Below are 26,466 nucleotides of genomic sequence, written 5' to 3'. Positions count from 1 at the left end.
CATGTAATCTCAACTCGTGCACCGTGTATCCAAAATAGAAATACGATGCAAATACTTTCGCCATTCTACCAACTGGCATTCTTTTTCCAGCAACAACAGATTCCTTTGCTTTCACACCATTCCCTGACAGACGCAGTGCTAACCTCGCGATCCTCGCCCACAAGTCCAAGCCCCTCGACATTGAGCCATGCTGTGAAATCTTCCAGGATGATAGGGTCATACATGAGAATCTTTTCATGCCATGTCGGTCGGCTACAGCTACCACGAGACGATGACAGTGGCGAGAGCCGAGGCTGGACGCGAACAGCTTGGGTAATCTGTGTAGATAAATCTCCCATACTAATTTCTGTAGAGGACTCTGCTGTGCGTGTGGTTTTGATGGATGCAGAGGATGACGGCCTTTTGGCTGAAATCTTGAAAGAAACAACCTTGCGCTTGGTCGGACTCGGTGATGGTGTTTTAGTGAGGATATCCAAGGAGTGGCTGCCTGCCTTGGAGATTGAATAGATGTCGGTATAGTGCTTTTGTACTTGACTTGGAGAGGGCATGATTTCTTCTTCTGAGTCTTGAATCTCTTCGACATCAATGAATGATGCAGATGTTGCAGTGATAGGCTGTCCTCTTGAGTTTTTCTTTGGGTCTGCCTGGTGATTGGGTTGTGAGGCAGAAGTTGATTCTATCGCGTCAAGCGATTTTTGGTTTTTTATAGATGTTGCAGATTTAGGCTTCACCGTCGCTCTCGCCTTCGCATCGGTGGGGTTTGGAACATTGTCCATTTTAGAGACAGGTTCTCTCTGTTGCTCGGGTTGGTATATAGGTTGACTGCCAGAGGTAGCATTGCTACCGTGTTTCGATTCCCAACATTGTTGAAGGAGATCGATCATCTTCTTGCGGCCCCTGACTGCCTTGAAACCATAGGTGGAAACCTGTTTAGACAACTCTGCGTCTGTAAATCCGGTATATTGTGGCATTGAGGGCACCAGCGAGGCAGTTAGCTGGGAACCAACCGCTTCAGTCGGGGTATCGTCGGCTCTCTTTGCAGGCTTTGCAGGCTTTGCAGCTTTTGCTCTAGCCTTGGGCATGGCCGTAGCTGTAGGTGCCAGGGTTTGAGCCGGAGCTTGAGCTTGCGTATCCGAATCCAAGCCCCTTTGGGTCAATGGTAGCGATGATGGTCTCTGTTCTGGGGTTGAATCTATGTCGGCGAATTCAAGCTCAAACCAATCACTCTGAAGAGATTTGTACTTTGTTCGTTCCACATTGTCATGGCTCTTCTTTGCTGGGGATTCTCCCCCACCCGTCAAGTCAACCACGTTTAGTGTTTCTGGTTGAATCAAAGATCCTTCGGTGTCTCTGGCGCCAACACACCACAGATTCCTGGTGCCTGCCAACCTTGATACAGAGTGAGTAGAAGCGATAGGTGATTCTTGGATTGCCCTAGAGTCCTTACTGCGTGTCCCCTCTGGATATGACAGATTTTCGGAGGCACGGATGGCTTGTTGGGTTTCTCGCAGACTCTGCGGTGAATCATCTCTTTCCAATTGACTGCAGGTACCAAACACAAGATCTTGATCATTCAGAAATTCGACAGCTGCTTCCGGGGAAAGTACAGTGAACGCAGACTCTTTCTCTGTCTCTTTGGTCTTTCTTCGTCTTCCTTTTGTCGTTCTGATGTCCGGGAGGCAATCAATCACCGGCTCATCCTCTTCTGCGTCAATTATTGAATATTGTGCAGTCATGCGCGCCGTCAAGGTGGTAAACTTCTTAGGCTTGCCCTTGGTTGTCTTTTTGGGCTTTCCCGATGTCATGTTCTCTCCTTGCGCACATGTCTGATCACTTGAATCAGAGTACCTTCCATTGAGCAATGCTTGGATTTCAGGATTGACCAGCTCTATCCGTCGACGCTTTGTTGGTCCTTCGCCATTCGCATTCTGCACAAGGTCCCGGGGATTCAAAGCCGACCCAGAGTAATTATAATCGGATAGCTGCTTGCCAAACCCACCCGTAATGTTCTCATCACGGTCCTTATCCTGGCTCCCACCATCGTTCACAGGAGCAATTTCCTCGTTAGCGGTCTCCCTTGGTGGTGTCCAGTCCATCCTTCTTCTCATTGCCTCGTCCAGATGCAATACCTCATCCTTCCCCAAAGAATTTGATTCCTTGGGAGTAAATTTCTCAGGAGAGTCTTCCGGAGGGGATAATTTTGTGGCAACCGTCTTCTTCCCGCCTTTGCTGGATTTATTTGCTGGTGAATCGCCGCTTGTCTTCGTAACTTTCCCAGCCAGAGTCATGTTTCCTGAATCTTTGCTCTTGGCATTCTTGCGAGGACGACCTTTGGTCGGTTTCACTGCGTCATATTTCGTGCCAACAGTCTCTGGCTGGGGGTCCCCAAGCGCAATTGTTCCTGGCGCACCCGCGGCTTTCATCGCCTTCCGTCGCGGTTTGCTTGATGCAGTTTGGTTGTTGGTGTCTGAAGTAGAATCCTTCTTTGTCGATCGCTTTTTCGGCTTCGTCACGTCCTCGGGGCACTTGGTGCTCGCAACTGGAGTGGGGAAAAAACGGGAACGCGTATGAGGTTTGGATAAATCGGCTGTCGGGAGTATTGGTGGTGGCGTTTCACCTCGTGGCAAGAGGTGAGAGACCTGTTTTCCAGCATGCCTAGCTGGCCCTGGCGACCGTGGTGGATTTGGAGAGGACGATATAATGATCACATCTGCAATGCTGGCCATCGTCGCGAGTCGCGTCTCTGGGTGTTTGCTTGATCAGGGCGAGTCGCGTGTACTGCTTGAGTTTGCTATATTAGACATCTCCCAGTCAACTTTTATACTGAGAGGAAAACACTATGAAGTGTATGCAAGTCGGATATGCTAAAGAAGTAGTGTTTGGATCCAAGTTCAATGTTTCGATGTAAAAGGGCCGATTGCGGTCTTGGCAAATTTCGAGTTGGCTACATAGTTCGGCCGGGCAACCAACTGCATTCAACCTCAACAGAGTAGATCCTTATGTGTATTCATGCTGAATGCTTGGTGAGATCAATTGATTTTCAATTTAGAAAGAAGAAAAAAACGTCACTTTACAGTCCCGTACCAGACTAAACAAACGGCCAGGATCATACATGTCGAACTATAAAAACAAGCCTTGCACTCTGGAATATTTCATTCAATTCATCATGATCTTGACTTCGTGCACTGTCTCGACAGAGAGATCTGAGATATCCTCTACCTAAAATCGGAGCCGAGGAATGGTAGACCTCTGGACACTCATGCGATCTGCTTGTGACTGATGATGGGCGTATTCTCAAAGTCAAATTGGAGCTCAATATATCCTACACTGGAGAATAATAGCGCGAGTTGGAAAATGAACGTATTTCCCACTCGTCCCATAGCAGACTTTAGGAATTTCGGGCACAGTGAATTTGGTTGCTTGATGTAGGCAATTTCTCATGATCCCCTTAATGCGATTGCACTCAACAAGGAATTTTCGAGTCGTTGCTTAGCCTCATCATTCTCCTTGGCAGTTGGGGAAGGCAATGCTCCTAGCTTGTACGCTTTCTTGATCTTGTTGATATCAGAGATTTTGGATAATGTCTGGTCATCAAAAGGCACAGGTGTTCCTTCAACCGAGCTGTCCAAGTGGGCCGCAACGGATTCATGTGTTATCTCCGGAGATACAGAGACCTTGATCACCAACAGGTCTTTAGTTGAATCGGAAATACCGAATCTACGGAATGATTCCGTGATCTAAGTCCGTGTTAGTCCCGGCTTTAGTGGCAAACTTGCAGCTAATCCCTAGAATTGGCAACCCACATTATTTGTAGGGTTCAATGAGAACACGATCTCGGAATGCACATTATGAGATTTCAGTCGGTTGTGCATGTAATCATTAACTGCTCTGAATACTGCAGCAGTGGCGTGAGCCCTTGACAGAACCTGTCGCTTGGTGTTAGTGGACTAGTTCCTGTTTTTAGTTCTCAATGATAGCTTAACATACCATGCTTGCATCAATGAATGCATACTCGAATTCCTTTTGACCGGCGAGAAGTCGGCCTTTCAGAGAGGCGGCATTTTGAACATCGCGATATAGAGCAACATGCACAGGCATCAATGGTAGATGTGGCAGGCTGATCGTCTCTAGACTTGAGGCCATGACTGGAATCGAACTAAAAACGAAGTGAAAGAAGATGACGTATTTGTAATCAGGCCGATCTAATAAAAAAAAATATAGTGGCCCTGGAGGTTTACTGTGAGTCTACAAACGCATCCCACTTCTTGATCCACGTGACTAATTCTGGAATTTTCCGGATTTAAGCGGTCGCCGGCGGAACATGAGTAATCGCCTCCATAGGTATCACCCGTGGACCGGACATTTAAACGTCTCCTCACTTTCGACTCTCGACTCTCCCCATCACAAATATGGCTTTCTTCCTACGGCGCCCGTTCGCTGTGTCCTCGGCACTTCGCCAGGTCCCTAAGCTCACAAAAACCGCCCGATTCATTCACAACTCTCCCATCAAGCCCACCCAAGCAACAAAGCCTCAGGGTGTTTCGTCCTCGATCTTCGCCAAGTCCCGACAGAACTTCCAAAATGCCTTCCGCCGTACATATATGCAGCAGAGCGCCAACCCTGCACAGGATGGTAACATGACCCAGAAACTGTTGTATGGCGCTGCCATTATTGGTGGTACGGTTCTGGCAACCAACTTCATCTTCAACCGTGAAACGAGAGAGGACGGCGGTATGCCCGCTTACGAGCAGAGCTACTTGAATCAGACTTTCATGCACACTGGTCTTGGTATTGGTATCATTGGTGTTGCTGCTCGCGCTCTCCACATGAGCGGCTGGTCTTATCGTCTTATGGCCATGAACCCGTGGCTCGTCATGGGTGTCGGTCTCGTTGGCAGCATCGGCTCCATGTACGGCACTTTCTACACTTCCCCAGATAAGTAAGTTTTTTGCCTCTTTTTCTTTTGGTTTTCCAGGGAAACAAAATGCGCTAACCTTTCAATTAGCTACGTCATGAAGTATGGCTGCTGGACTCTCTTCAACCTTACCCAGGCTGCTCTTCTCTCCCCCTTGATGTTCATGAATCCTGCTATTCTCGCTCGTGCTGGTCTTTACACTGTTGGTATGATGGGCTCAATCGCTTTTGTCGGTGCCACTGCCAAGCAGGAGAAGTACCTATACCTGGGTGCTCCCCTTCTTGCCGGTGTGACTATCGTTGCTCTCTCTGGACTCGCCCCCATGGTCCTCCCTGCCACTGCCGTTCGCACTCTGATGTGGTCTGAGCGCCTCTGGCTGTACGGTGGCCTTGCTGTCTTCGGTGGTTTCACTCTTTACGACGTGCAGAAGATTCTGCACCATGCTCGTCTTGCCGAGCGCGGCTTGATCAAGCGTGATGTGGTCAACGAGTGCGTCAGCCTCGAGTTGGACTTCATCAACATCTTCATCCGCATGGTCCAGATCCTGGGCATGGGCAACAACCGTCGTTAAACTACTTCATATCCGCTTTATTAACTGGATTACCTAACCCCGGTTTTTCCAATACCAGAATTGGTGTTTCTCTTATTCCTCAATCATTCGACAACCCCTGTATTTGAACCAATTGTTTTTTTATCTGTTTAAATTTTTTTTCTTTTTCCTTTCTTTGGTCTTTTAACGTTGATGCTTCTTCATACGGGCAAGCGCAGTTAATCGCTGTTTTGTACTTGCTGAAAGACATAGAACAGACAGGGTAGCGAATACAAATCTCCACTCCCTTGACATTTCTGCTGCATATTAAAATATAGCTAATAATGATTCGAGTCAGCAAATTCCAGTTTTGGAAGAGAAAATAAGATGCTATAAGCCACCAAAACAAGGAAACAAAATAAAAATTACCTACTAGTCAACTATTCGGTAGTGTTTAGTTATAGGTGAAATATGTAGCAATATCACTTTTGGTAGAGATTTAATACCATGACTGGTTTTCGTTTTCTGCAACAAGATTATACTACTAGCATTTTGTCAATTCGCTTAGACTCCGAAACAAGATAAATATCATTCGAACGTTTAGATACATGGGTACGATGGTCTCGAGCTTCTCAGCGCACCGAACTAGAAAGGGCAGGATATGGTCATGTGACTGCAAGCTTCTACTAAAGGTGAGGTTGCCCGAGACCGCCCAAGAGACCGCCCAATAATACCGCCCTCCGCCCTCTGCAGACTTCAGATTGCGATCCAGACTCAGGCTCATTGACCGCTACAGACGTGCAGACTAAACCTCCCAACATAATACCAACACAGCCACACCAATATTCTTGCACCCCTATCTTACAATATGTCGAACGAGATGGAAATTGACCCTCCTGTCGCGAACGACGACGCTCCCGAGCAGTCAGACCGCAGTTTTGAGCCACGCACCCAGGGGAACGCGGTCGCCGTGCGCAGTATCGAAGGATGGATTATCATCGTATCTAATATCCACGAGGAATCATCGGAGGAAGATGTCACTGAACTCTTTGCGGAGTATGGTGAGATCAAAAACTTCAGCTTGAACCTTGATCGGCGAACGGGTTATGTCAAGGTGCGTATCCTCAATCTCACAAATGCCTCTAAACCGACCCTCTAAAATATGGGAACTCTTGTCAACTCATCTCCAATGAAACGATTGCTAATACCATTATTCCGGCAGGGCTACGCATTGATCGAATACTCCACTCTCCCTGAAGCCAGTGAAGCTATCCAGAACCTTAACGGTTACAAGCTCCTTGAACAGACCCTTCGTGTTGACTATGCTTTTGTTCGCCCGCCCCCATCAGGCAAGAACAAGAATGGAGGGCCAAAGGGCCGGGCTACTCGGAATCGCAGCAGAAGCCCCAACCGGAGTCGCAGCCCTGAAGCTGGCGGCGACCGGGAATAAGCCTTCCTAGTGGGTGGAAACGATAAAATTTGACCGGCATACATTGCTTGTGATCTTCCATTTGATACCAGGGCTTTGCTTTCTCTCGTATCTTTTTTCAATACCTCGCTGTTTCGTTCGAACCTTTGCCCATCCTTCCTGCCAGAACTTGTCTACAAACGATGGACATATCATCTAGTATTCGCCGGCACGGCCCCTCTTCAGTCGAACCTGTATGGGTCCACAGGCCGAGTGTGGGTGTGCATGGGACACATACACACGAGAGGTACGTGCCGGCGCCACGATAGTTTGCCATAATGGTATGGAAACCCGCTCTTAAGCTTTGACTAGATTTATGCTGACATAGACTCAGAACCGAAGGCCCCTTTGATGAAAATTGAAAATTGGTGTATGAGCATCTGGTCAGCAAAGACAGCCCTGGACCCCAAAGCCCAGCCTCTGGGAGTAATGTACATTATGAAGAATGGATTTTCTTAGTTAAGCGACCTTTCATCTGTCCACTTGTCTTGCGACTCAACTCAAGACGAAATCAAAAATGATACATGATATTCTGTACAGAGTATTATACGATGTAGTATAGTTATGTAGCATCCCTCACGGGGTGAGATGCATCATGCGACAGCCATGTGGCGCCGGAATAGAGTCGATAAATAATTTTTTTGACGCTGGAGCTAGTACTGTAGAGTCAGAAGGCTTCAACTATCTTACTGATAATAAGGCTCTAATGCCACATAAACTGGATGTATATTGTACCTGGCACCTGACCTCACCTGCGGGTCTGGTGACTAAGCTTAACCCTCCCTGGCTCCCCCATTTTCCCCGCATGGCGCATGCGGTTATCGCTCTTCCTCTTTTTAGTCGCTTTCATTGCGCACTAACTACCCTCTATTCTTATAGGAGGACTCCAGAATCCTGTGTCTGGGGATCTGATTCTGACAGGATATACTTCCTGGTGCAGAAATGGCTCCCCAACACGTATCTTTTACCCCCTTGGGGCTATCACGATCTCTATACTGTATTCTTATGCTATTCTTCCTATCATTTTCGGCTGTGGCCAATGCGCTGGCGTATCCATCCCAGGAACTTTTGGGAATCTCTCCATCTTCCAATTTGATTGATGAACCCTCAGGGGGGCTGTCTTTGGAGGTACTAGATCAGCGCCGGAAGGGTCGAATCATGACCCCATTCTTAATACCTTGCAGGATCTTATCGCCGCCCTGCAGGTGATGCAAGACAGGTACTTTGTGCTATGGCAGGGCACGTGGCCTACCAGCATCGATTGGACCGCGGCAGTGTTGGGCACACACGTTTCGGCAGCGCTCTCGTCTCTAACCTCAGGTCCACTTGATATCCCCGACACGGATGAACTGCAAGGATTATCCTTCTTCGGGCTTGAGAATACAGTCAATCGGTTTTTCAGCCATACTTCCGCGTTCTACTTCGGCGAAAACTCTTTCAGCCTTAGAAACCAGGCGTACGATGACATGCTATGGGTTGTGTTAGGGTGGTTGGAAAATATCAAGTTCCAAAATCTTCACTCAGACCTTCACTATGTCTCCTCAAAAAACAGTTCTGGGGAACTTTGGTACGGAACCCAGTTCCAGAGCTCTGCTGCGCACAGAGCACGCATCTTTTACGAGCTCGCCTCCGCTGGTTGGGACAAAACCCTCTGTGAGGGCGGCATGATCTGGAGCCCATATTTGGCCCCGTACAAGAATGCGATTACAAACGAGCTCTATATCTCCGCAAGCATCGAGATGTACTTGTACTTCCCCGGAGACCCCATTGATGCCCCGTTCCTTGTCAACTCGGAGGGCACACAGCCCACACAGAAGAACCCACACAATCCTCTTCATCTGAAGGCTGCAATTGACGGGTATGAATGGCTCAAGAATTCAAATATGAGTGGAGTCGGCGGTCTTTATGCAGATGGTTTCCACATCAGTGGCTGGCAAAGCGCATCGAATCCCGGCTCGGGACAATGCGACGAGCTCAACTCTATGGTCTACACCTACAATCAAGGAGTCGTTCTCAGCGGGCTGAGGGGACTCTGGCTAGCCACAAACTCGCAATTCTATCTGCGTGACGGTCATGAGCTTGTTCACAAAGTGCTACAGGCCACCGGGTGGCCACATACCTCCAGCCAGCAGTGGAAGGGACTTGGTCGCGGGGGTGTGCTCGAGGACGCATGTGATTCTCGCGGAGTCTGCTCCCAGGATGGACAGACCTTCAAAGGAATATTCTTCCACCACCTGTCCGGATTCTGCCGGCCTCTTCAGCCGCAAGAGAAGCAGTTCCTGGCGGACGCGGTCCACAGACATGTAGCAGATGAGGACTGGACCGAAGTCTATGAGCAGCATATGAAGCGGTGCTGCGCATATGGTCCCTGGATTGAACACAATGCGCAAGCCGCTCTGATGACTCGTGACAGCGATGGCAAGTTTGGTACCTGGTGGGGCCGCTCATACCATCACCTGGACGCCAACAAGATCGTGGATAGCAGCACTATCCCGGATGGTGCTGTTGATTACCGCAATGCCGATTATGACCCCAAGTCCTCGACTACAGGCTCCACGCCAAAGGACTACAACGATCGTGGCCGAGGCCGCACAGTTGAAACACAGTCCGGCGGCATCGCTGTGTTGAGAGCCTTGTACCAATGGCAATCTTATGATGCTTTGTGAGCGAAGCAACTGAAAAGTTTTAAGGATTGGTGTTCTGGCGGTAAATAGACACCATTCATTGCATCCAGGGCTTTAGGGCTCTTTTGTACAACCTATACAGTCTACAATTACTGGGAATCATTACCATATCCTTCCAGTTCAATATCGGCTTCTCAGGACTCTAGACACAATCTCGACGCCCATATTAGGCCTAATTGCCATTATCTACAGTTGGAACTGCCGATCGAAACAGCGTAGCACTTCGGCGCTAGCCTTTTAGTCTGGTCCTCCATGGATCTCATATCCGGCACTGATCAAACTTCTAAACAGAATGATTGGCAGAAATGGGTCCCCAGCTCCCACCTTCCCCGATAGATCCATCTCCGCAAAGCATACACAAAACAGGAATTCAAATATGAAAACCGGATTACTTGATCGTCGGATCTGCAACAGGTGGACACTGGCAAGCGATCAAGAAGTGTCTGCGCTATGTGTCACCTACATGGGGTTTGGCAGGGGACATTACAAGACATTTGAGGCTGACGTACAATATAGACATGTTTCTGGCGATAGATACACAGGACCAATGACTCTTGCCATTTTGGGTCTGTTTATGCAGTACCCGTTTTGCTGGAGCATATACACGAGAAGCCTAACAACATCTCTGTGTTCCCGGAGTGAAACCTACGCAATGAATGAAAGATCTTTCATATTGTTTCTTCCACGGCGAACCCCGTTAGGTTGCCAATGACCGATGTTTACTCTCAAGCCTATACAATAATGTGAGACGGTGTGAGACATAGTTCTTCGGCACACTGTCCTAGATACGTGTCGGCTATGCATAACATGAGTATTAAACTCTAATCTGCGTACTAGGCATACTAGGCGGGATTCTACTGAAAAGAGATATTCAATCTTCAATGCATGGAATGATCGGAAGAAGCCTCTACACACATATATATTTTACTTCGGATCAAGCCTATAATCAGAAGTATCGGAGCGATATTACCTTGACACACACTAAAAACCCAAGGAATTCTACGATGATTGGACCTAAAATATTTAGCATCGAAGACAGGAAGGTGGCCAGTTAGAACACAAAGAGGGGCAAAAAGAAGCAAAAAGAAGGGGGAAAACCCACTCTAGCGTGCGACTAAACATCCTTGACGCCCCCTCCGTAATGGGGGACGAAAAACGCGTTCGTATAGGTGGGGTGTTCGGGACTCCGTAGGGCACGAATCAACCAGACGAAACGCACTTGCAGATCGGCGGGTACTTGGGTTTTGATCATTAGCTTTCTTTGAAAAGCCAAAAACAAAAAAGCTCAAAAGCATATGAACTCCGTACTCTGTAGTGAATACTAGATGTCTCATAAATAATAAGTTATAAAAGTAAAGTGGTCTGATATATTGATTTGTCTCAGTTGCCCACGTTTTTTTTTTTTTTTTTTTGGGGAACCATAGTTGAGCCAATATAAATGAATGGCCCAGTATAATTTATATCCCAAATACCTTAATGTAAATACACTAATACCAATATTAGAATAGGTTCTTATCATTTAGATTACGGCCTAAAAAGGATGTCACACGCACACCCCTCATGGGCTTCGGTGAAGACTTCAGTTACACTTGTGTGAGATGTATGTCTGAGCGTATACCCAGGTAACTGCCTAGGGCTTAAAGTCATCTGACAACGGGATCCAGGAACGCATCTGGTTTGATAGAGGGGTTGGTTGTTACCAACCGCATAAGCAAAGCCAAGACTTTGGGGAGCAGAGATTATGTACAATGTTGTCGGAAATTGACCGATTTTCAACCTCGAACGGTTTATGTTTAGTTTGATAGGTCTAACTCTGCACAAATAGCTTCAAGGGCAGGTAACCGATGTCGAGGGCGGAACACTAGTCCATATTCCCCGGACCTTGAAGGTGGCGTCGGCAATTTTGATGATTAGGGTGTCTTATAATATTGCCGGGACCGGGGAGCATGGCAGATTCATTCTCGCACTGAAAATGATTTGCTGAGATCGGCGTCTATGATGGCACTCAGTTTCACCTCCTTTTCGGCTAGCGATCCATCGAATAATAAGGGAGCATGTCAAAATCCACGGGAATGGATCGTCTGAAGCCCAAGCGTTGGGCGCACATTGGTTATGGAGGGGAGTGGGCTACGGACGGGAGATGGTGACTGGTTGCGGGATATTGCGACAGACATTGGGGGGTGCGGAACAAAGTGCAGTGCCACTGAACTCTTTCTCGTAAGTTAATTTTCCACATCAGTATTCTCGAGTGCTGCGAATCTACTGTTTATTTTTTTTGGTGGCGGTGGAGGCGGCTAACGAGGGGCGAACGGGGATTTTATTCTCGGATCTATTTTCCTGCTTCCAATACAGCCCTACATTGTATATTGCCATATAGGACACACCCTTGTTTGGCATTCAGAATTGGGAATATCTCATAAACAAGTGCCGTTTCCCGGGAACCTTTGTCCCTCGGTCGATCTTGCCCAAGGGCGGTTGTATCTACCCCTTGGAATTCTCACCGTACGGACCACCGAGGGAATAATTATACCTGTAGTATATGAGGTACGGAGTACGGAGTACTATTCCTCATGCTATCATAGGTGTACTCCATATTTTGTACTTTGTATAACTGCGAGGTATATCTGCGTGAGAATTACGTTGTAGGAGCCAATTATATGGCGTCATCTGGCTCTGAGGCTCGATCGACATTGCATGCCCCCCCCCCCCCCCCTGAAGGACGGGGGTATGGCCACATGTGCAATATTGCAATATTGTAGTATAATACGTTAGTATACAATATAAAAGATCGGATTTAATTAATTATTTTCCCCAAGTTCCAAGTTACCCGGTGGGATATCCGGGTATAGAATGCAGGAAGACCCAAGATCCCGGGACCAGGTGGCTGAGGTATATAAAATAAACAATCTACCTTGGAAGATAGAGATGTAGAAGTTATGTTTTCATAATACGTGTCAAATGCTACACGGAGCGAAACCGACCCTATAATGTACTGAGTACTTAGTCGGACCACGGCGCAAATAGGGAACAGCGGTGTACCGGGTACTTGTCGGGGAAGGTGGAAAGGGGAATCTAAGGAGCCACCCGTTAGTTCCTGAACGCCTCTCATTTCTAGAAAAATCCCCTCTTTTTTCTTTTTTTCCAAGTCAGTTTTATTACCTGTATAAATTATAGATTTGAAATTTATATAGATAGATATGAATTATATACATTATATAAATTATATAAATTATCGTTATTTTAGATGTAAAAGAACATCCATGGATAGAAAAGAAAAGAAAAAGAAAAGAATAGGGATCCAAGGGACATAGGTTCCTCCACCTACTGAAAAGGTGCTAAGATAGACAATTATACTGGAGAACTTTATGGGTACAGCTAGGTACCACTGGATACCGTACCCGTCGCACCACAACTCAGGTCACTCTGTTGTACCCCCTCTGCCGTAACGCCGATACCGAAACTCTCTTCCTTTTTCCCCCAAAGCTCTGTTCGGTTTTCTAACTCCTTCTCTCTTTCTCTTTCTTCTGTCTCTTCTCTTTGAACTTATTCCTACATCTCTATTCCTGCCTTGTGGCCAGCCTCTCTTTTCCGGAGGGAGAAAAAAAAATTTCCCATTCCCTTTAAACCCACTCCGGTTACCTTTCTCTCCCCTCTTCCCAACCTCGAATTGCATCCATCTCAACGCATTTCGAAATTACTCGCCTTGTTAAGAGTCGACCCCGGTCGTCTTTGAAAACAAAAAAATTACATCCTCTCCTTCTCGACTTTCCACCGACCCGGTAGCTACCTCAAGCGTAACACAGATTTCTCATCTGGGGTACATCGCTAGGGGTAGACCGTGGTCGTTCATCAGCCGCTTTTTTCCCTCCGGCCTCGTTTAATCCGCCAACCCCCCAATCGTGGGAGCTTCATTCTACCGCCATCCTGGACCTCCTTTCGATTCTGTGTGTCGCGAGCAGTAACCCTTATGGCATCAGATACAGAGATGACTGAAGCCTCTCCTGTTGATACTTTGCCGCAACCAAACGACGGTGGCCGCATGCATATGTCATCTCTCTCATCTTCTTCTTCTATATCCGACGCAGAAACCGACCGTCGAGGCCGATCAGAACGTCCGCGAATGGCGAGCCGCAAACCCAGTGCTTCGATCCTTGTCCCTCGGGACCACCCCGAAATTGAAATTGAGGAGGAAGAGTTTCCCCCAGACGACGCTCGTGCAATGAGTCCACGACGCAATTCTGCCGACCTGGAGCGTTTGGGCAAGGAGGCCCGACAGACCCTGCAGGAGTGAGTTTGAAAATGCAGTTCAAGCCGTTTTTCTACTGAATTACGCCCATTCGAAGATTTCCGTGGCTAACTAGATGACTAAAAAAAGGCAAGCCAAGGCTCTCCAGTCATCCCTCCAGGCTCTCGCCGAACGCATCGATGCGGTCAAATCGGACCATGATAAGTTGGAAACTGAGAACAAAATCTTACAAGACTACATCGGTGGTCTCACTCGCAACATGACCAAGAGTGAAATGACCCGTAGTACGAAAGCACGCAAAGCACAGAAATAAACCGGCTTTCCGAACAGAATGTCGCAAGGTGGCCGAATATCTCATCCCGTGAACGTCAATCGGGAGGGATCACCTGTTATTTTGCGGCAGGGGGTTCCATGCGTTACATACGGTCGCCGGTTTTACCGAATTATTTTTCACTTCACCACAAAATCCCTGGTCAACGGATTTCTCTTCTCGCCGCATATCTAAGTGGTTCAACGAGTTAAATACCCCAATGTCAGCATGTCACGGTCTCATAAAACAGCAGAGTTGGGGAATTTATGGACACAACTCTCTTTCCACAATGGAGTCAGCATTTACCCGGCAATCTTACGTCCATTTTTCTCACACATCACATCTGCCACCCGACTGGTTCGAGTGGCCCCGGAACACCACATTTCGGTTTAAACGCCACAAAGTCATCATCTCCACAGGCACCCCTGTTCAAACATTCGACTGGGGTGAGGCTGATTCCGAATTTACTCAAGGGGGAACTTCAAGGGATTGTTCGTGACATCATCGCATGCCTTGTATGGCCCGCCACCTGACTTCTTGGCATTTGATTTCCTGGGGGTCTTCATTACATCATCCTGTCGGTGTGCGACCTCCAGGGCTTCTATCCTATCAACGCAGTGTTCCACTCTGCCTCTCTTCAACCCTGTCGATATTATTGGCCCTTCTTTTTTTCATATTCCTCACTCTTTCATATGGCGTTATTTTTTTTCCTGGTGGCTCTGTGAACATGTTTCACTTGTACTTTTTTTCCTTTTTGTTATCTTTCGATGCATAGCACCTTGGGCGTTTCGGGGACTGGGACTAGACTCGATTTGATTGAATGGCTCTTGCTGGAGCATTGAAATGTTTCTTCATGGGCATTGCATGGTGACGGTCATCGCCACAACAGAACGGCGTGGGAAGTGGAAAGCATCTTAGGGGTCTACTGGAGCAGTCCATTTATCTTCTTCTCTTTCCTCACATGCCTTCTCGATATTCGGGAGGCTCTGTACATCTGCATTTCAACTTTTTTTTTTCTCTATTTTCTTCTACTGTCTCTCCGTTGGACTGACTCATGTCTCTGCGCGGGGAGGCAAAGTTGCCGGCTTTTGTCATCTTTGTTATCATTGTGGCTCTATTTCTGCTTCTTGCACTTGACATACCCAGGAGCGTGCATGTCTCAAGTCCTCCATTTTCCCTTTATTGTCCTCATACCCCTTTTCATCGAACCCGCATGGCTGGTAGCATTGTGGCTTCGACCATAGCAATGGAAACTATTTCAATTGAGACCGTCTTTTGTAGTTCTGTACAAAACGCATAAAACTTCAAAATATTGTTATACCAGAAGACAGATAATCCGACGTGGTTTAGAGCAATGCTAGAGAGATGTCATCCAAATAACTATTGAGTAAATGAATACAGTACGGCATGCATGCCTAGTGAAGAAAAAGCGGCGATCAACTGCGATGTGACACCGGCAGGCGCACATAAGCTCGATAGTGCCCAACTAATACAGCCACTGATATCATTGCGGCTTCGTCTGCAGTACACGGGCATATGCATGTCTGCACACCCCAGTCAGATAGAGTACCGATTCATTCTCCCCGAAATAATGTTGATTTGCATAGCATAGTGGAGAAATATATATTTTAAATTATCTATCCTATTTGTTATATGGGGGTATTAATACCTTGTAAAGACTGTTCTTGTTCTGCATATTGAATATATGATGCATACGGAGTATTCTTGTCTCACTTGATCGCTAATTGGTATGGATCTATATGTTAGATCGTTGTGGAGTCTCGCCCAAATCAATAAAAGTTTATTCACATATTGTTAGGTGTTCAAAGCAAGTTATTAGATGAACTCGTGTGTCTACCGATCGGTGTTCTTGATGTTTTGATCAGTGCCCACGCTGCCAACGGGGATGAAGATATTCTGGATAAGGGAGTGTGTTGATTTAGAGGCAGGTAGGATGACATTAGGAGCTCATTGCAGTAGAGTAGCTTCTTTCATCTGCACGGCCTAGTTCTAGTTTACTAAGACATGACAGCTCGCTATCTACCCTACGGCATCCAGGGCGATGTACAAAGACTCGTACACATAGTCATCCCTGCTACAAGCACAACGATTCGCAAAGTATTACCGGAACAGTGTACGAGAGATTATCTTTGAAATCACATCTAGTGAGAATCAAAACGCCACATGGCACATATACGGGAAGTGATCAATAGGAAAGGTGAAAAGCCAGGTTAGGGATCAGCAGGGATGCCCTTGTTGAAGTCCTGATAAGGAACTAATTTGAAGAACTTCTGTGTGTGTATGTGTTGGGCTGGGAGAGTGCGCGCAAGGGGACTCTTTGGGTAGTTAAGAGGCAAAGTAGACAAAATAACAAGGAGAATGAAAAAAACGAAAAGAGGAGACAGGATGGATATCCTCCAGGGCAGAGAACACAAGCGCCGGGCCAAAGCAACCAAGCAAAAGGCAAGTAGGCAAGTAGAGAGAAGATTCAAGGCAAAAATGGCCTAGAGAGAATCGACACTCAAGAGGTCAGAATATTTCTCACACCAACCCTTGCGAGTCACTGCGATACTATAAACCGACAATCGGGCCAATGCATCTCATCGTCCTTCCTCCTTCGTCTCCAATCTATGTCCTTGTACTAGAAGACCCGTCGCGCGCTCTCTTTCTCTCGGTTGTTCCATCCGTCCTGAGGACGCGTGTCCATCAACAAGGTCTTTTTAGGTGTTAATCATTTACTCGGCGGCGGGCTTCTCGGCCTCGGCAGCCGGGGCCTCCTCCTTCTTCTCAGCAGGGGCAGCGCTCTCGGAAGTGGGCTCAGCCTCGGACGAGGTCCAGAGGGTCTGGTAGGAAATTCGGGTTAGCGTATGGACAAATGGACTCAGCAGACGATTTCGGCACTTACCAGGTTGTCACGGAGGAGCTGCATGATGAGAGTGGAGTCCTTGTAGCTCTCCTCGCTCAGGGTGTCGAGCTCTGCAGAAAAAATATTAGCTTTAGCTAATGCACGTGACAAAATCTGCATTCAAACATACCAGCAATGGCATCATCAAAGGCAAGCTTGGCGAGGTGGCAAGCCTGGTCGGGGGAGTTCAGGATTTCGTAGTAGAAGACTGAGAAGTTGAGGGCAAGTCCGAGACGAATGGGGTGGGTAGGGGCAAGGTCAGTGGAGGCGATCTCAGTGGCAGCCTTGTAGGCCTCCAGAGAGTAGTTGGCAGCACCCTTGCGACGGTCGCCAATGGCGAACTCGGCAAGGTAGCGGTGGTAGTCACCCTTCATCTTGTGGTAGAAGACCTTGGACTCGCCGCTCTGGGCGGACTTGATGAGGTGCTCATCCAGAACCTCGAGGATATCGTCGCAGATCTTGGCAAGCTCGGCCTCGATCTTTTGGCGGTACTCCTTGATGAGAGTGACCTGGGACTCGTTGCCCTTGGACTCCTCCTTCTGCTCAATAGAGGTGACGATTCTCCACGAGGCACGGCGGGCACCAATGACGTTCTTATAGGCGACAGACAGGAGATTGCGCTCCTCAACGGTGAGCTCAACGTCGGCCGAGGCGACGACCTTCATGTTCTCGACCATCTCTGCGTCGCATTGTCAGGGATTCGTGCAACTAGACGATCTAGACTTGGAACAAACCAACCTTCATAGCGCTCGGCCTGCTCAGCGAGCTTGGCGAGGTAAACAGCGTCTTCGTGACCCATGGTGAATGTGTGTTTTCTACAATGCGAACTATGTTAGCCAAATTTTTGTTCTCACGTAGGTTTTCCTTGTCGGATTGATAGTGTTTTGAGATGAGTGCTGAAAATCACGCCATCGGGACAGTGCGAGTAGTTGATGGCGAGGGGTAGATATCGACCCTCGACCCCCTCTCCAAATATACAGAAAGGGCCTAGTTGGGTTTCCAGTATCACGTAGAACGTCTTTGAATCAAAATGTTGGGACTAAAGATCAAAGACCCAGATATTTGGCCGATCATGACGATCGTGGCGGTTACAGGGCCCTTGGGTCTTCCCGTGTGTCGTTGGGGGGTATCGCAGGAAAGCGGTCGCGGCAACGGTTCAACAGGTAAACACGAGAACATGTGGTTTCCGTAACTTGTGACGCGATTCCATGGGGTGGGTTTCAATTTGGGAAAATTGTAGTTTTCAAAGAGGTCTCTTTCCACCATGTTGATATGTGTGGATTTTGCGGTGATGACGGGGCATAGAAATAGGGCTAGGAAAGGGCAAATTCAACTGGGAAACAACAGGAAAACACTGACCTGGTTTGTAAAAAAGGAAAAGAAGGTAATAAGGAATAGCAAGATGGATGGAAGATGGAAGTGAGAGAGTAGGGAGTTGAGAGAGGAGGTAGGAAAGGAGGGGGGCAGAAGGCGGTGTTGGGATTTACCTGAACAACCCACTCTTCTTCGGGCTTTGTGGTCTAAAATATAAAAAAAAAGGGATTACTTGTGTTCACTTGGACATATTTTTTTTTAATTAACTAATTTTATATAAAACATACAAAATATCCAAGAATATATTACTTTTTGCCATATATATACACAAATCTTCTCTCATCGCTTCTGTGTGGTTCGGTGGGCCTCCTACAGCGTCATCCCCCATTCCGCATCCGCCAATCGCCCGGGGGTTCCTTACTTGCGCCTCAAGATTACATAGGATGTGTTCAAAGTCTAGAACAAATGAATATATTAGAGGGTTTACTATAACATATCACAAATGAATAAATGAAAAAAAAAAAAAGTGTCAGTAAATTTAATTTTGACCCTGTGATCAAAGTACATCGTATACCTCCATGTAGGTGCAAGTGGAAAGTCGAATGAGAAGACCGCGACTTATCAGAAATTTTTGTTCACATGACCTAGACTCTGACATAAGCTGGAGTCCCGAACCTTCCAAGGTTGGACCCATCACATGATGTTTCTTGGCGCGTAACGTCATTTGCTATAAGCTTGCCTTGCTTTAGTTCTCCTCGTACTTTGTTACCTTCCCTAAACATAACTTCACATATCTCACTTTAACCCCTCTACCATCCAAATCATCAACATGCTTCGCCAATTTGTCCGTCCCGCTGCTACTGCCAACCGGGCAGTCTTCACCCGCTCCTTCTCAGTAGCTGTCCCTCGCATGGGCGAAGGTGACACCGGTGCCCCCGCTCGGGCGGTGGTGCCTCTTCCGGGTAAGTGAGATCCAGGTTGACTGCGGAACTTCCACCCACCCCGAGTTCAATTACATCGAAGAGACAATCCCATGTCTGCCTTGCCGCAGTTAGATGACATCATATCCGTATTATCGCTAACATATGCCCCTCGACCAGTGATGCGTTCACCAAGCGTGAGGCTGCCCAAGAGAGCCTTTACATCCGTGAGAAGGAGCTTGAGAAGTAAGTTTTGCAGAGCCGAGAGTCTTCGAGCTGGAGCTGAAGCTAACTGATTTGACAGGCTTGCTCAGCTTAAGAAGAAGATTGGCGAGCAGCGCAAGCACTTGGATGAGCTGGAGACCCACATGTAAGTGCAAGTCAGGAAATACTTCCCTGTCTATTTCCCTTTCTTGTTAATGTGAATGGCATGGCTGACTGGCTTCTCTTTAGCGATGGCTTGAGCCGCAAATAGGCTCCATAGCCCCATTTTATCTTATGTTTAATATGAAGAGCTACTCCAATTACTGTGTATAACACCACCTCCACTCCAACGAGCCAACGTGCTTGCCTGCCCTGAGATCGTGCCGTTTTTAGCGCCTGTTCCTAAACAAGATATCTCTCCCATAATATATGGGGTTTCTCCGCTATTGCGTATATAGTGCTCAGTAGCTCGCGTGAAAATATCATCGAGAAGGCTCGGCAACATCAGCTTGTGTTTGAATTTATAGGCTTAATATATACTCCCTATATATATCTTCTCTGTCTTGGTGCAAGCGTAATGGATTCTTTTATTTTTCTGTGGATAATGCTTATAATTTCTTTAGGAAAACCTCTATTAAACCGACGAATTTGTTTTAGAGTGAATGTTTATCGCCAGGTGTATACATCGTTGGTAAACATCCATGGATTGTACATATAAGCACTGGTTGCCAACCGTCTCCACATAAAAATAAAGCGGGACCGCCTACCCGTACGGAGCTCCTTCCTATAATCCCATGTTTGCAATGGGAATCCAAATCAAACACCTGAATCATGGACTAAACCCCCGAAACATACCCCGCCATGACTCTCTTTGTCCTGCCAAATGAGCTTCTGCTTGCCATAGCAGAGACCCAAGACTCCCAAAATGACATAAATGCATTTGCCAAAACCAGTCGCCGGTGCTACATTGTCCTAAACTCCTTCCTCTATGCCCACAACGTCCGGGAGCACCAAGGGAGCGCACTCCATTGGGCAGCAAACAAAGGACAACTAAGAACAGCCCAAGAATCACTCCGACAAGGAGCAGGAATCGAATCGAAGGACAAGAAAACAGGAAAATCGCCATTGATACAGTCCACTCGCTGTGGCCATGCAGACATCGTTGCTTTGCTGTTGGCACATGGAGCCAACCCGCACGCCAAAGGGGGCAGGGGGTCCCAAGACGCAATCACATGCGCTGTGATCCGCAACAGAGCAGCTGTTGCTAGTATTTTGCTTGATAACGGTGTCGATGTGAATTCGACCGGCTCGGGAGGCAGCCTATTGAACCTCGCGGCTCAGAAATCTCCCCACAGCTGCGAGGCAGTAGCGAGAGTTCTTATCGAGAAAGGTGCCGAGCTGGAATCTATGAATTTCTCGAAACAGACTCCGCTGCAGGTAGCGTGTCAGTCTGGCTCTGTGGAAGTGGCCCGATGTTTAATAGAAAGCGGTGCCGATTTGGATATACGGGATCAAGATGGCATGTCGCTCCTGCATCTGGCATGCTTCAGTGGAGTCGAGACCGCCAAGTTGTTGTTGTTGTTGTTGTTGGAGAAAGGAGCCGATGTCGAGGCGAAAGACGAGAAAGGTGAGACACCACTGCATGTGGCATGCTGGAATGGTCGGGTAGACAGAGCAGCGTTCTTGCTGGAACAGGGTGCAAACATAGAGGCAATATCGTTAAACGGAAACACACCATTGCTTCGGGGGGTACTCTGGGAGACCACTGTATACAAAATCCCAAATTTGCCCTCGATAACCGCTCTCTTGTTGGAACGAGGTGCCAATCCAGGACGGGGAAATTATTGCAACATCACACCATTGCATGTTGCGACGTTGAAAGAAAGTTCAGGGCTTTTCAAGATATTGCTACAATACGGTGCCGACCCAGAGCCGAAGACCACAAAGGGCATGACGCCGCTGCACAAATTAGCGCAGAATGGCTCTTTGGACTCCGCAAGGCTTTTGTTACAGAAAGGTGCTGATGTACAACCAAGGGACAAAGAAGGCAATACACCATTGCACATGGCAGCACAGAGAAATGATGTGGAATTCGTTAAGTTACTACTCGAGTCAGGCGCTGACCGGCTGATCAAGAATCACAAGGGTCAATTGCCTATACATCTATCATCAGGAGCAGAGAAGGCAGAACAAAAGCAGAGAAAAGTGATGGATCTCCTGGAGGCTCAGTCCGAGCACCAACATTAGCAATAGTGGCCAGAAGGACATATTATTACAACACACGAGAAGAATTTGTCAATCCTATTGCACTGGATTCTACAAAGGTTTGAAGTTGTTAATCACAAAGCGCGTGCAAGCATTTTATTGTGACCGACTATTAGCATTCCCTGACTACAACAGTACATTCCCCCAAAGCACATCGAGGTGCCAAGTAGCCAATAACTCCGAGTTCAAATCATTAGAAAAAAACCATCCGCCCCTTTAGCGGCCTTGCATGAACGAGCGGTAGAAATCATCAGCGGTGTTGTTGTTGCCCATACCATTGTTCGGATAGCCGTATCCGAGACGCGCAGAGATCGATTGGCCTGCTTTTTGCGCGGCGGCAACCTTGGACTGCAGGTCTGAGGTGCCTTGGTCGATGACCTGCAGCTGGGAAAGGTGTGCGTTGAGAATACGGACAATCTGCGAGATCTATAGAGATACGTGAGTAAAATTATTCCGAAGAAAACGGGGTCAATACTGGTTTGTGACGTACCGGCTCATCTGCCTTGTTGGTCTTGGTCAATGTGGATGAGGCACCGTTGACCTCTTCAATCATGCTGGTAAGATCCTTGCCCATTTCGTCCAATCGTTCCGAGAGCTTCTCGGCCAGTTTGTAACTAATGGCCATATTAGCAAAACCATAGATATGAGATGTTGTGTTGCAGGTTGTACTTACGTTGTCTCGCGCTCTTGGTCAGGTCCTTGAAGAGACTCTCCAGGGCCCACCTGCTTGGTAACCATCTCGTCGACTTCACGCTCGTATCGATCCAGCCATGAGCTGAGCTCATCCTGTTGACCTTCGACTGCTGACAATTGGCGCTCAACCTCCTGGGTAGCTCGGTCCGCATCAACAGTGCTGCCGTACAGCTTCTGAACTTTGGTACCATTATCCACCAGCAAACGGTCCCACTCGGAAACCTTCTCCGCCTGCTCGCGGAAGTCCTTTTGATATTTGCCGAGATCTGTGGCCCATCGGGTGATTATCTCATCCATGGTCTTGTTCTTTAGACGTGACTGGGCTGGAGGAGCGGGTCCCGTGGTAGACTGGCCAAGGGCGGAGGGCCCAGCTGGAGCAGCGCCGGCAGCGGTTGTAGTCGAAGCAGGAGCCGGGGCAGCGGTAGTTTGACTACCAAGGCCACCAAGGGGCGCCGAACTGGTTGAGGTCGCTGGTTGAGTCGAAGGCTTAGCAGCAGCTTGGCCAAACAGGCCGCCCGTAGGCGCAGCAGGTGTAGTAGTCGCAGGCGCGGCAGTGGCCGCAGTACCTGGAGTAGTTGTGGGAGCTGAGGCCCCAAACAGGCCTCCTCCAAGAGGAGTGGTCGCCGGAGTAGTCGAGGGGGCAGCTGTGGATGTGGCACTTCCGGTGGAGGGGAAAAGAGACTTTTGAGGAGTAGCACTCGACGTGGCGGGGGCTCCTAGTGAGAGAGTTGTGTTTGCGGTGGAAGCAGGAGTGCCGAGGGCCGGGAATGCAGACTTCGGAGCGGAGTCGCCGCCGGGAGCTGCCATATTTTTGAACAGAGAGGGTGTCTGCGAGCTTTGCGCACCACCTGCGGGTGCAGCTGCACCGAAGAGTGGATTGGAAGTAGTATCTGCAGCAGGCTTGGGAGCGGTTGACTCGGCCGGCTTGCTTGCACCGAATAGACCTCCGCTGGGCGCAGCAGCTGGTGCGCCGCCTCCAAACAGCGACCCGGTTGCTCCCCCTCCGAACATATTGTTAGATGGCGGCGCCTGTGAGGTAGTAGGCGTGGTAGATGACGGCGGTGCGACAGGGGTAGTCGAGACCGGTTTCGCACCTCCGAACAAACTGCTGGGTGGGTTGGATGCTGGCGGGGGGCCAGCAGGGGTGGTGGAGTTGTTGCCAAACAGAGCGTTTCCCGCGGGAGCAGGGGTAGCTGTTGGGGCTGCGTTGCCGAACATGCTCTTTGTGCCTGCGCCACCGAACAGTGCATTGCCAGGCTGGCCAGGTGTGGTCGATTCCGTAGGCTTGTTGGGAGTCTGGTTGCCGGCAGCGGCGCCGAAGAGTGAGTTAGGCTGCGTGCCAGTTCCGGATGGAGCCTTGCCGCCGAAGCTGAAGGCCGATGTACCGCCGTTGGTCGCATTGGAAGCGCCTGCATTGCCGAAGGATGGTGTGCTTTGGCCAGTTGCGGGGTTTCCTCCAAACATCGACGGCGATGCGCTGTTGCCGGTGGACGAAGCTCCAACATTACCGAAGAGTCCACCACTGGACGCATTGTTATCCTTATTGGCCCCGAAAGCATTGCCCGCTGTGCCAAAAAGGTTTCCACTAGAGCCGCCAGTAGAGGCCGGTGTGCCGAAAGAGAACGACATGGTTGGTGATCGAGCTAGAGGATTGAAGAGGGAAAAAGCTGGATGGAAGGAAAGCACCAGCGACACACGGAGCAGGGAGGTGGCCTGCAGAATGGATCAAATGATCCAACAATGAGAGAACAGAGCTCTTGATCGAATGGGTTAAGACAATGAGCCTAAGAGTGAAACGAGAAAGGCAGGACAAGAAAGTCGAGACAATAGACAATAATAATTGGAAGGAGTTTGGCAAGCACGCGCTGAAAAGTTGATGCCTGGAATAAAAGGCATTAATAATGCCTGAATAAAGTGGCTAATTTATTGATATCTGGTGCCTAAGGCAGATGTGTTCTGGACTCACATCGATCGCAGGGAAACAAGTCGTCACTGCACACTACACACGGCCCCATTGCATTTTGATTTATTCAATCTCTGTGTGCCCCTTCTTTCATGTTAACACCCTGAATTCAAGTTGCAATCATGTCGGAGGGGCCGTCCGATTTGTCTAGTTCGCATCTAGAGCCCCCCAGTAGGACTACGGAGATTCAAGATCCAGGAGCTGGCGACCATAGTACATAACCCTGGATATACTTTAAATATTTGTTTGGCACTGACATTTTTTTAGTAACTTCTGAAAGCGACGATGAACACTTCTCAGATGCCAGTGAAGGCAATCCCCAACTCCAGTCATTTCCACGATCCGGTCGCACTTCCCCTGTCCCGCGAACGCGAGTCGAGAGGGTTGACAGCAGCACCCAACATGGCGAGATTCCTGGTACAGCAGCATTCGAAAAGAGAGAACAGGATGCAGTTCCCGATGAGATCGAGGTTATTCCAGAAGGCTCACACAGCCAGACGTGTTCGCCTGCGGGGTCAGAGGACCAAACCTTGAGCCCTGAAGACTTGCCGATTCCGCGCACAGTGGTCGAGAAGGTGGACCCAGATGAACCTAGCCATGGCGAAGTCCCCGGCACTTTGGCACGTGAGCAGCGCCTCGCCGATGCTGTGCCCGACGTGGTGACCAAGGCTTCAGATTCCGAGGCCAGCCCGACGCCGCCAGCACTTGACCCTACACCTCCTGAGCTTGATGGCTCTGCAACAGATATTCCTGAGACACGACTCGAGCGGGTGGATACAATACCCGCCGAGGAAGACTTGTCGCCACACCCACAAGCTCATAAAAGCTCAACAAGTGACGCATTACCCGACACGGTAGAAACTGTCCCGGATGTCTCAATATATGATACAGACCTGAAAAACAAAGAACTCTCATTGGAGGATGACATGAACGACGACCACGGATATGAAAAGCAAGAAGCGGGGGATGATTTTGATGAATTTGTAGAAGAGCAAGAAGACATGGGAGATGATGATTTTGGAGATTTCGACGACGGCTTCCAAGAGCCCAGTGCAGAGGAAGCTCCCACAGACGAAACTGCGAAATCTCAGCAAGCCGCACCTCCACCTCTTACTGACTTCGACACATTCAAATCCACCTCCGAACTCCTCGATTCCCTCCAAGACACCCTCAACCTCCTCTTCCCCGCATCCCAAGACCTAAGCTCTCTCACCCCCGTCGAGCCAATCCCAGACTCCGCAGCAATCTTCAGCACCGATCGATCCCTCTCGCTATGGTCTCAGCTCGTGGCACCGCCACCCCTCCAGCCTCAAAATTGGGTGAAATCCCGCATCCGCCGACTATTCCTCGTATCCCTGGGCGTACCCGTTGATCTGGATGAGATCCTTCCAGCCTCCAAACAGAAAAAGCTCATTCTCCCTTCTATTGATCTTGAAGGCAACGGCGCAAAGAGCCCCGGCGATCGCTCCGCTAGTCAAGTCCGCAAGGAAGAAGGCAACGAAAACAACACCGAAAAGGGACAAGCTCCCTCCCGACAGAAGGCTACTCCCCGCCGCGGCGCACCGCCGGCACCGGAAATAGATCTCTCGGCAGTCCGCCGGCTGTGCGCCACTACCGATGCTGCACTGAATGGTCTCACGGACTCGGAGTTGAAGCTGCATGTGCAGGAATTAAACCAAGTTACCCAACGCGCTAGTTCGGTATTGGAGCACTGGCTGAAGCGGCGGGATGGCTTGGTTGGCGAAAAAGAGGCTTTCGAGGGGGTCATTGAGAACCTCGTTAGTCATGTTAGGAGAGTCAGAAAGTAGTCTTTCCTTACTCCGGGCACTTGGTGTACTATCTAAATGCCCAATATAATATATTTTGTATAATCTAATGCCGATACCGGAGGAACTTCTTCCAAGGTTTATCTGCAATATAAGTAAGCGTGTTCTTAGTCTACACTATGAGTTTCATTCAGCATGGAGCTTTGATTTCATTTTAAGTATGCTTTCATTCTGTTCGTGACACCTTGAGATAAACAAAGAGAAAAGCTGGGCGCAACCGCAAG

The 26,466-nt window shown here is 48.6% G+C and overlaps 11 protein-coding genes across 11 annotated transcripts; 7 read left to right on the top strand and 4 right to left on the bottom strand.

Annotated features, from left to right (window-relative positions):
- Positions 1-65: 65 nt before the first annotated feature.
- Positions 66-2,726, bottom strand: slx4 (the record flags this gene model as incomplete). The annotated part of the gene is made up of 1 exon (XM_056720510.1): positions 66-2,726. The coding sequence occupies one exon, from the start codon at positions 2,724-2,726 to the stop codon at positions 66-68; it is 2,661 nt and encodes an 886-aa protein (XP_056584645.1).
- A 711-nt stretch (positions 2,727-3,437) lies between these two features.
- N7517_002779 (EKC/KEOPS complex subunit CGI121/TPRKB) lies at positions 3,438-4,143 on the bottom strand (the record flags this gene model as incomplete). Its single annotated transcript, XM_056720509.1, has 3 exons — positions 3,438-3,737; positions 3,804-3,926; positions 3,988-4,143. 3 exons carry the CDS (start codon positions 4,141-4,143, stop codon positions 3,438-3,440), a joined length of 579 nt encoding a protein of 192 aa, XP_056584644.1.
- A 266-nt stretch (positions 4,144-4,409) lies between these two features.
- N7517_002778 (Bax Inhibitor family protein) lies at positions 4,410-5,486 on the top strand (the record flags this gene model as incomplete). The annotated part of the gene is made up of 2 exons (XM_056720508.1): positions 4,410-4,939; positions 5,006-5,486. 2 exons carry the CDS (start codon positions 4,410-4,412, stop codon positions 5,484-5,486), a joined length of 1,011 nt encoding a protein of 336 aa, XP_056584643.1.
- Positions 5,487-6,294: 808 nt separating this feature from the next.
- On the top strand, positions 6,295-6,894 carry N7517_002777 (RBM8 family RNA-binding protein; the record flags this gene model as incomplete). Its single annotated transcript, XM_056720507.1, has 2 exons — positions 6,295-6,558; positions 6,667-6,894. The coding sequence occupies exons 1-2, from the start codon at positions 6,313-6,315 to the stop codon at positions 6,892-6,894; spliced, it is 474 nt and encodes a 157-aa protein (XP_056584642.1). The 5' UTR covers positions 6,295-6,312.
- A 1,023-nt stretch (positions 6,895-7,917) lies between these two features.
- Positions 7,918-9,578, top strand: N7517_002776 (putative glycosyl hydrolase; the record flags this gene model as incomplete). The annotated part of the gene is made up of 2 exons (XM_056720506.1): positions 7,918-8,040; positions 8,097-9,578. 2 exons carry the CDS (start codon positions 7,918-7,920, stop codon positions 9,576-9,578), a joined length of 1,605 nt encoding a protein of 534 aa, XP_056584641.1.
- Positions 9,579-13,563: 3,985 nt separating this feature from the next.
- Positions 13,564-14,155, top strand: N7517_002775 (short coiled-coil protein; the record flags this gene model as incomplete). Its single annotated transcript, XM_056720505.1, has 2 exons — positions 13,564-13,883; positions 13,972-14,155. The coding sequence occupies 2 exons, from the start codon at positions 13,564-13,566 to the stop codon at positions 14,153-14,155; spliced, it is 504 nt and encodes a 167-aa protein (XP_056584640.1).
- Positions 14,156-16,887: 2,732 nt separating this feature from the next.
- On the bottom strand, positions 16,888-17,856 carry artA (14-3-3 adaptor artA; the record flags this gene model as incomplete). The annotated part of the gene is made up of 4 exons (XM_056720504.1): positions 16,888-16,995; positions 17,058-17,128; positions 17,188-17,736; positions 17,796-17,856. 4 exons carry the CDS (start codon positions 17,854-17,856, stop codon positions 16,888-16,890), a joined length of 789 nt encoding a protein of 262 aa, XP_056584639.1.
- A 1,344-nt stretch (positions 17,857-19,200) lies between these two features.
- On the top strand, positions 19,201-19,766 carry N7517_002773 (uncharacterized protein; the record flags this gene model as incomplete). Its single annotated transcript, XM_056720503.1, has 4 exons — positions 19,201-19,337; positions 19,472-19,537; positions 19,596-19,661; positions 19,745-19,766. The coding sequence occupies 4 exons, from the start codon at positions 19,201-19,203 to the stop codon at positions 19,764-19,766; spliced, it is 291 nt and encodes a 96-aa protein (XP_056584638.1).
- Positions 19,767-20,356: 590 nt separating this feature from the next.
- Positions 20,357-21,742, top strand: N7517_002772 (ankyrin repeat domain-containing protein; the record flags this gene model as incomplete). The annotated part of the gene is made up of 1 exon (XM_056720502.1): positions 20,357-21,742. One exon carries the CDS (start codon positions 20,357-20,359, stop codon positions 21,740-21,742), a length of 1,386 nt encoding a protein of 461 aa, XP_056584637.1.
- Positions 21,743-21,976: 234 nt separating this feature from the next.
- Positions 21,977-24,082, bottom strand: N7517_002771 (putative nucleoporin Nsp1; the record flags this gene model as incomplete). Its single annotated transcript, XM_056720501.1, has 3 exons — positions 21,977-22,186; positions 22,251-22,374; positions 22,434-24,082. The coding sequence occupies 3 exons, from the start codon at positions 24,080-24,082 to the stop codon at positions 21,977-21,979; spliced, it is 1,983 nt and encodes a 660-aa protein (XP_056584636.1).
- Positions 24,083-24,538: 456 nt separating this feature from the next.
- N7517_002770 (DUF5102 domain-containing protein) lies at positions 24,539-26,224 on the top strand (the record flags this gene model as incomplete). The annotated part of the gene is made up of 2 exons (XM_056720500.1): positions 24,539-24,629; positions 24,684-26,224. 2 exons carry the CDS (start codon positions 24,539-24,541, stop codon positions 26,222-26,224), a joined length of 1,632 nt encoding a protein of 543 aa, XP_056584635.1.
- Positions 26,225-26,466: the final 242 nt, after the last annotated feature.

This window comes from Penicillium concentricum (genome assembly GCF_028827145.1).
Source record: "Penicillium concentricum strain IBT 3081 chromosome Unknown utg000001l_segment0_segment0, whole genome shotgun sequence".
In the NCBI taxonomy this organism is placed as follows: Eukaryota; Fungi; Ascomycota; class Eurotiomycetes; order Eurotiales; family Aspergillaceae; genus Penicillium; species Penicillium concentricum.
This window is presented reverse-complemented; position numbering and strand designations above follow the sequence as displayed.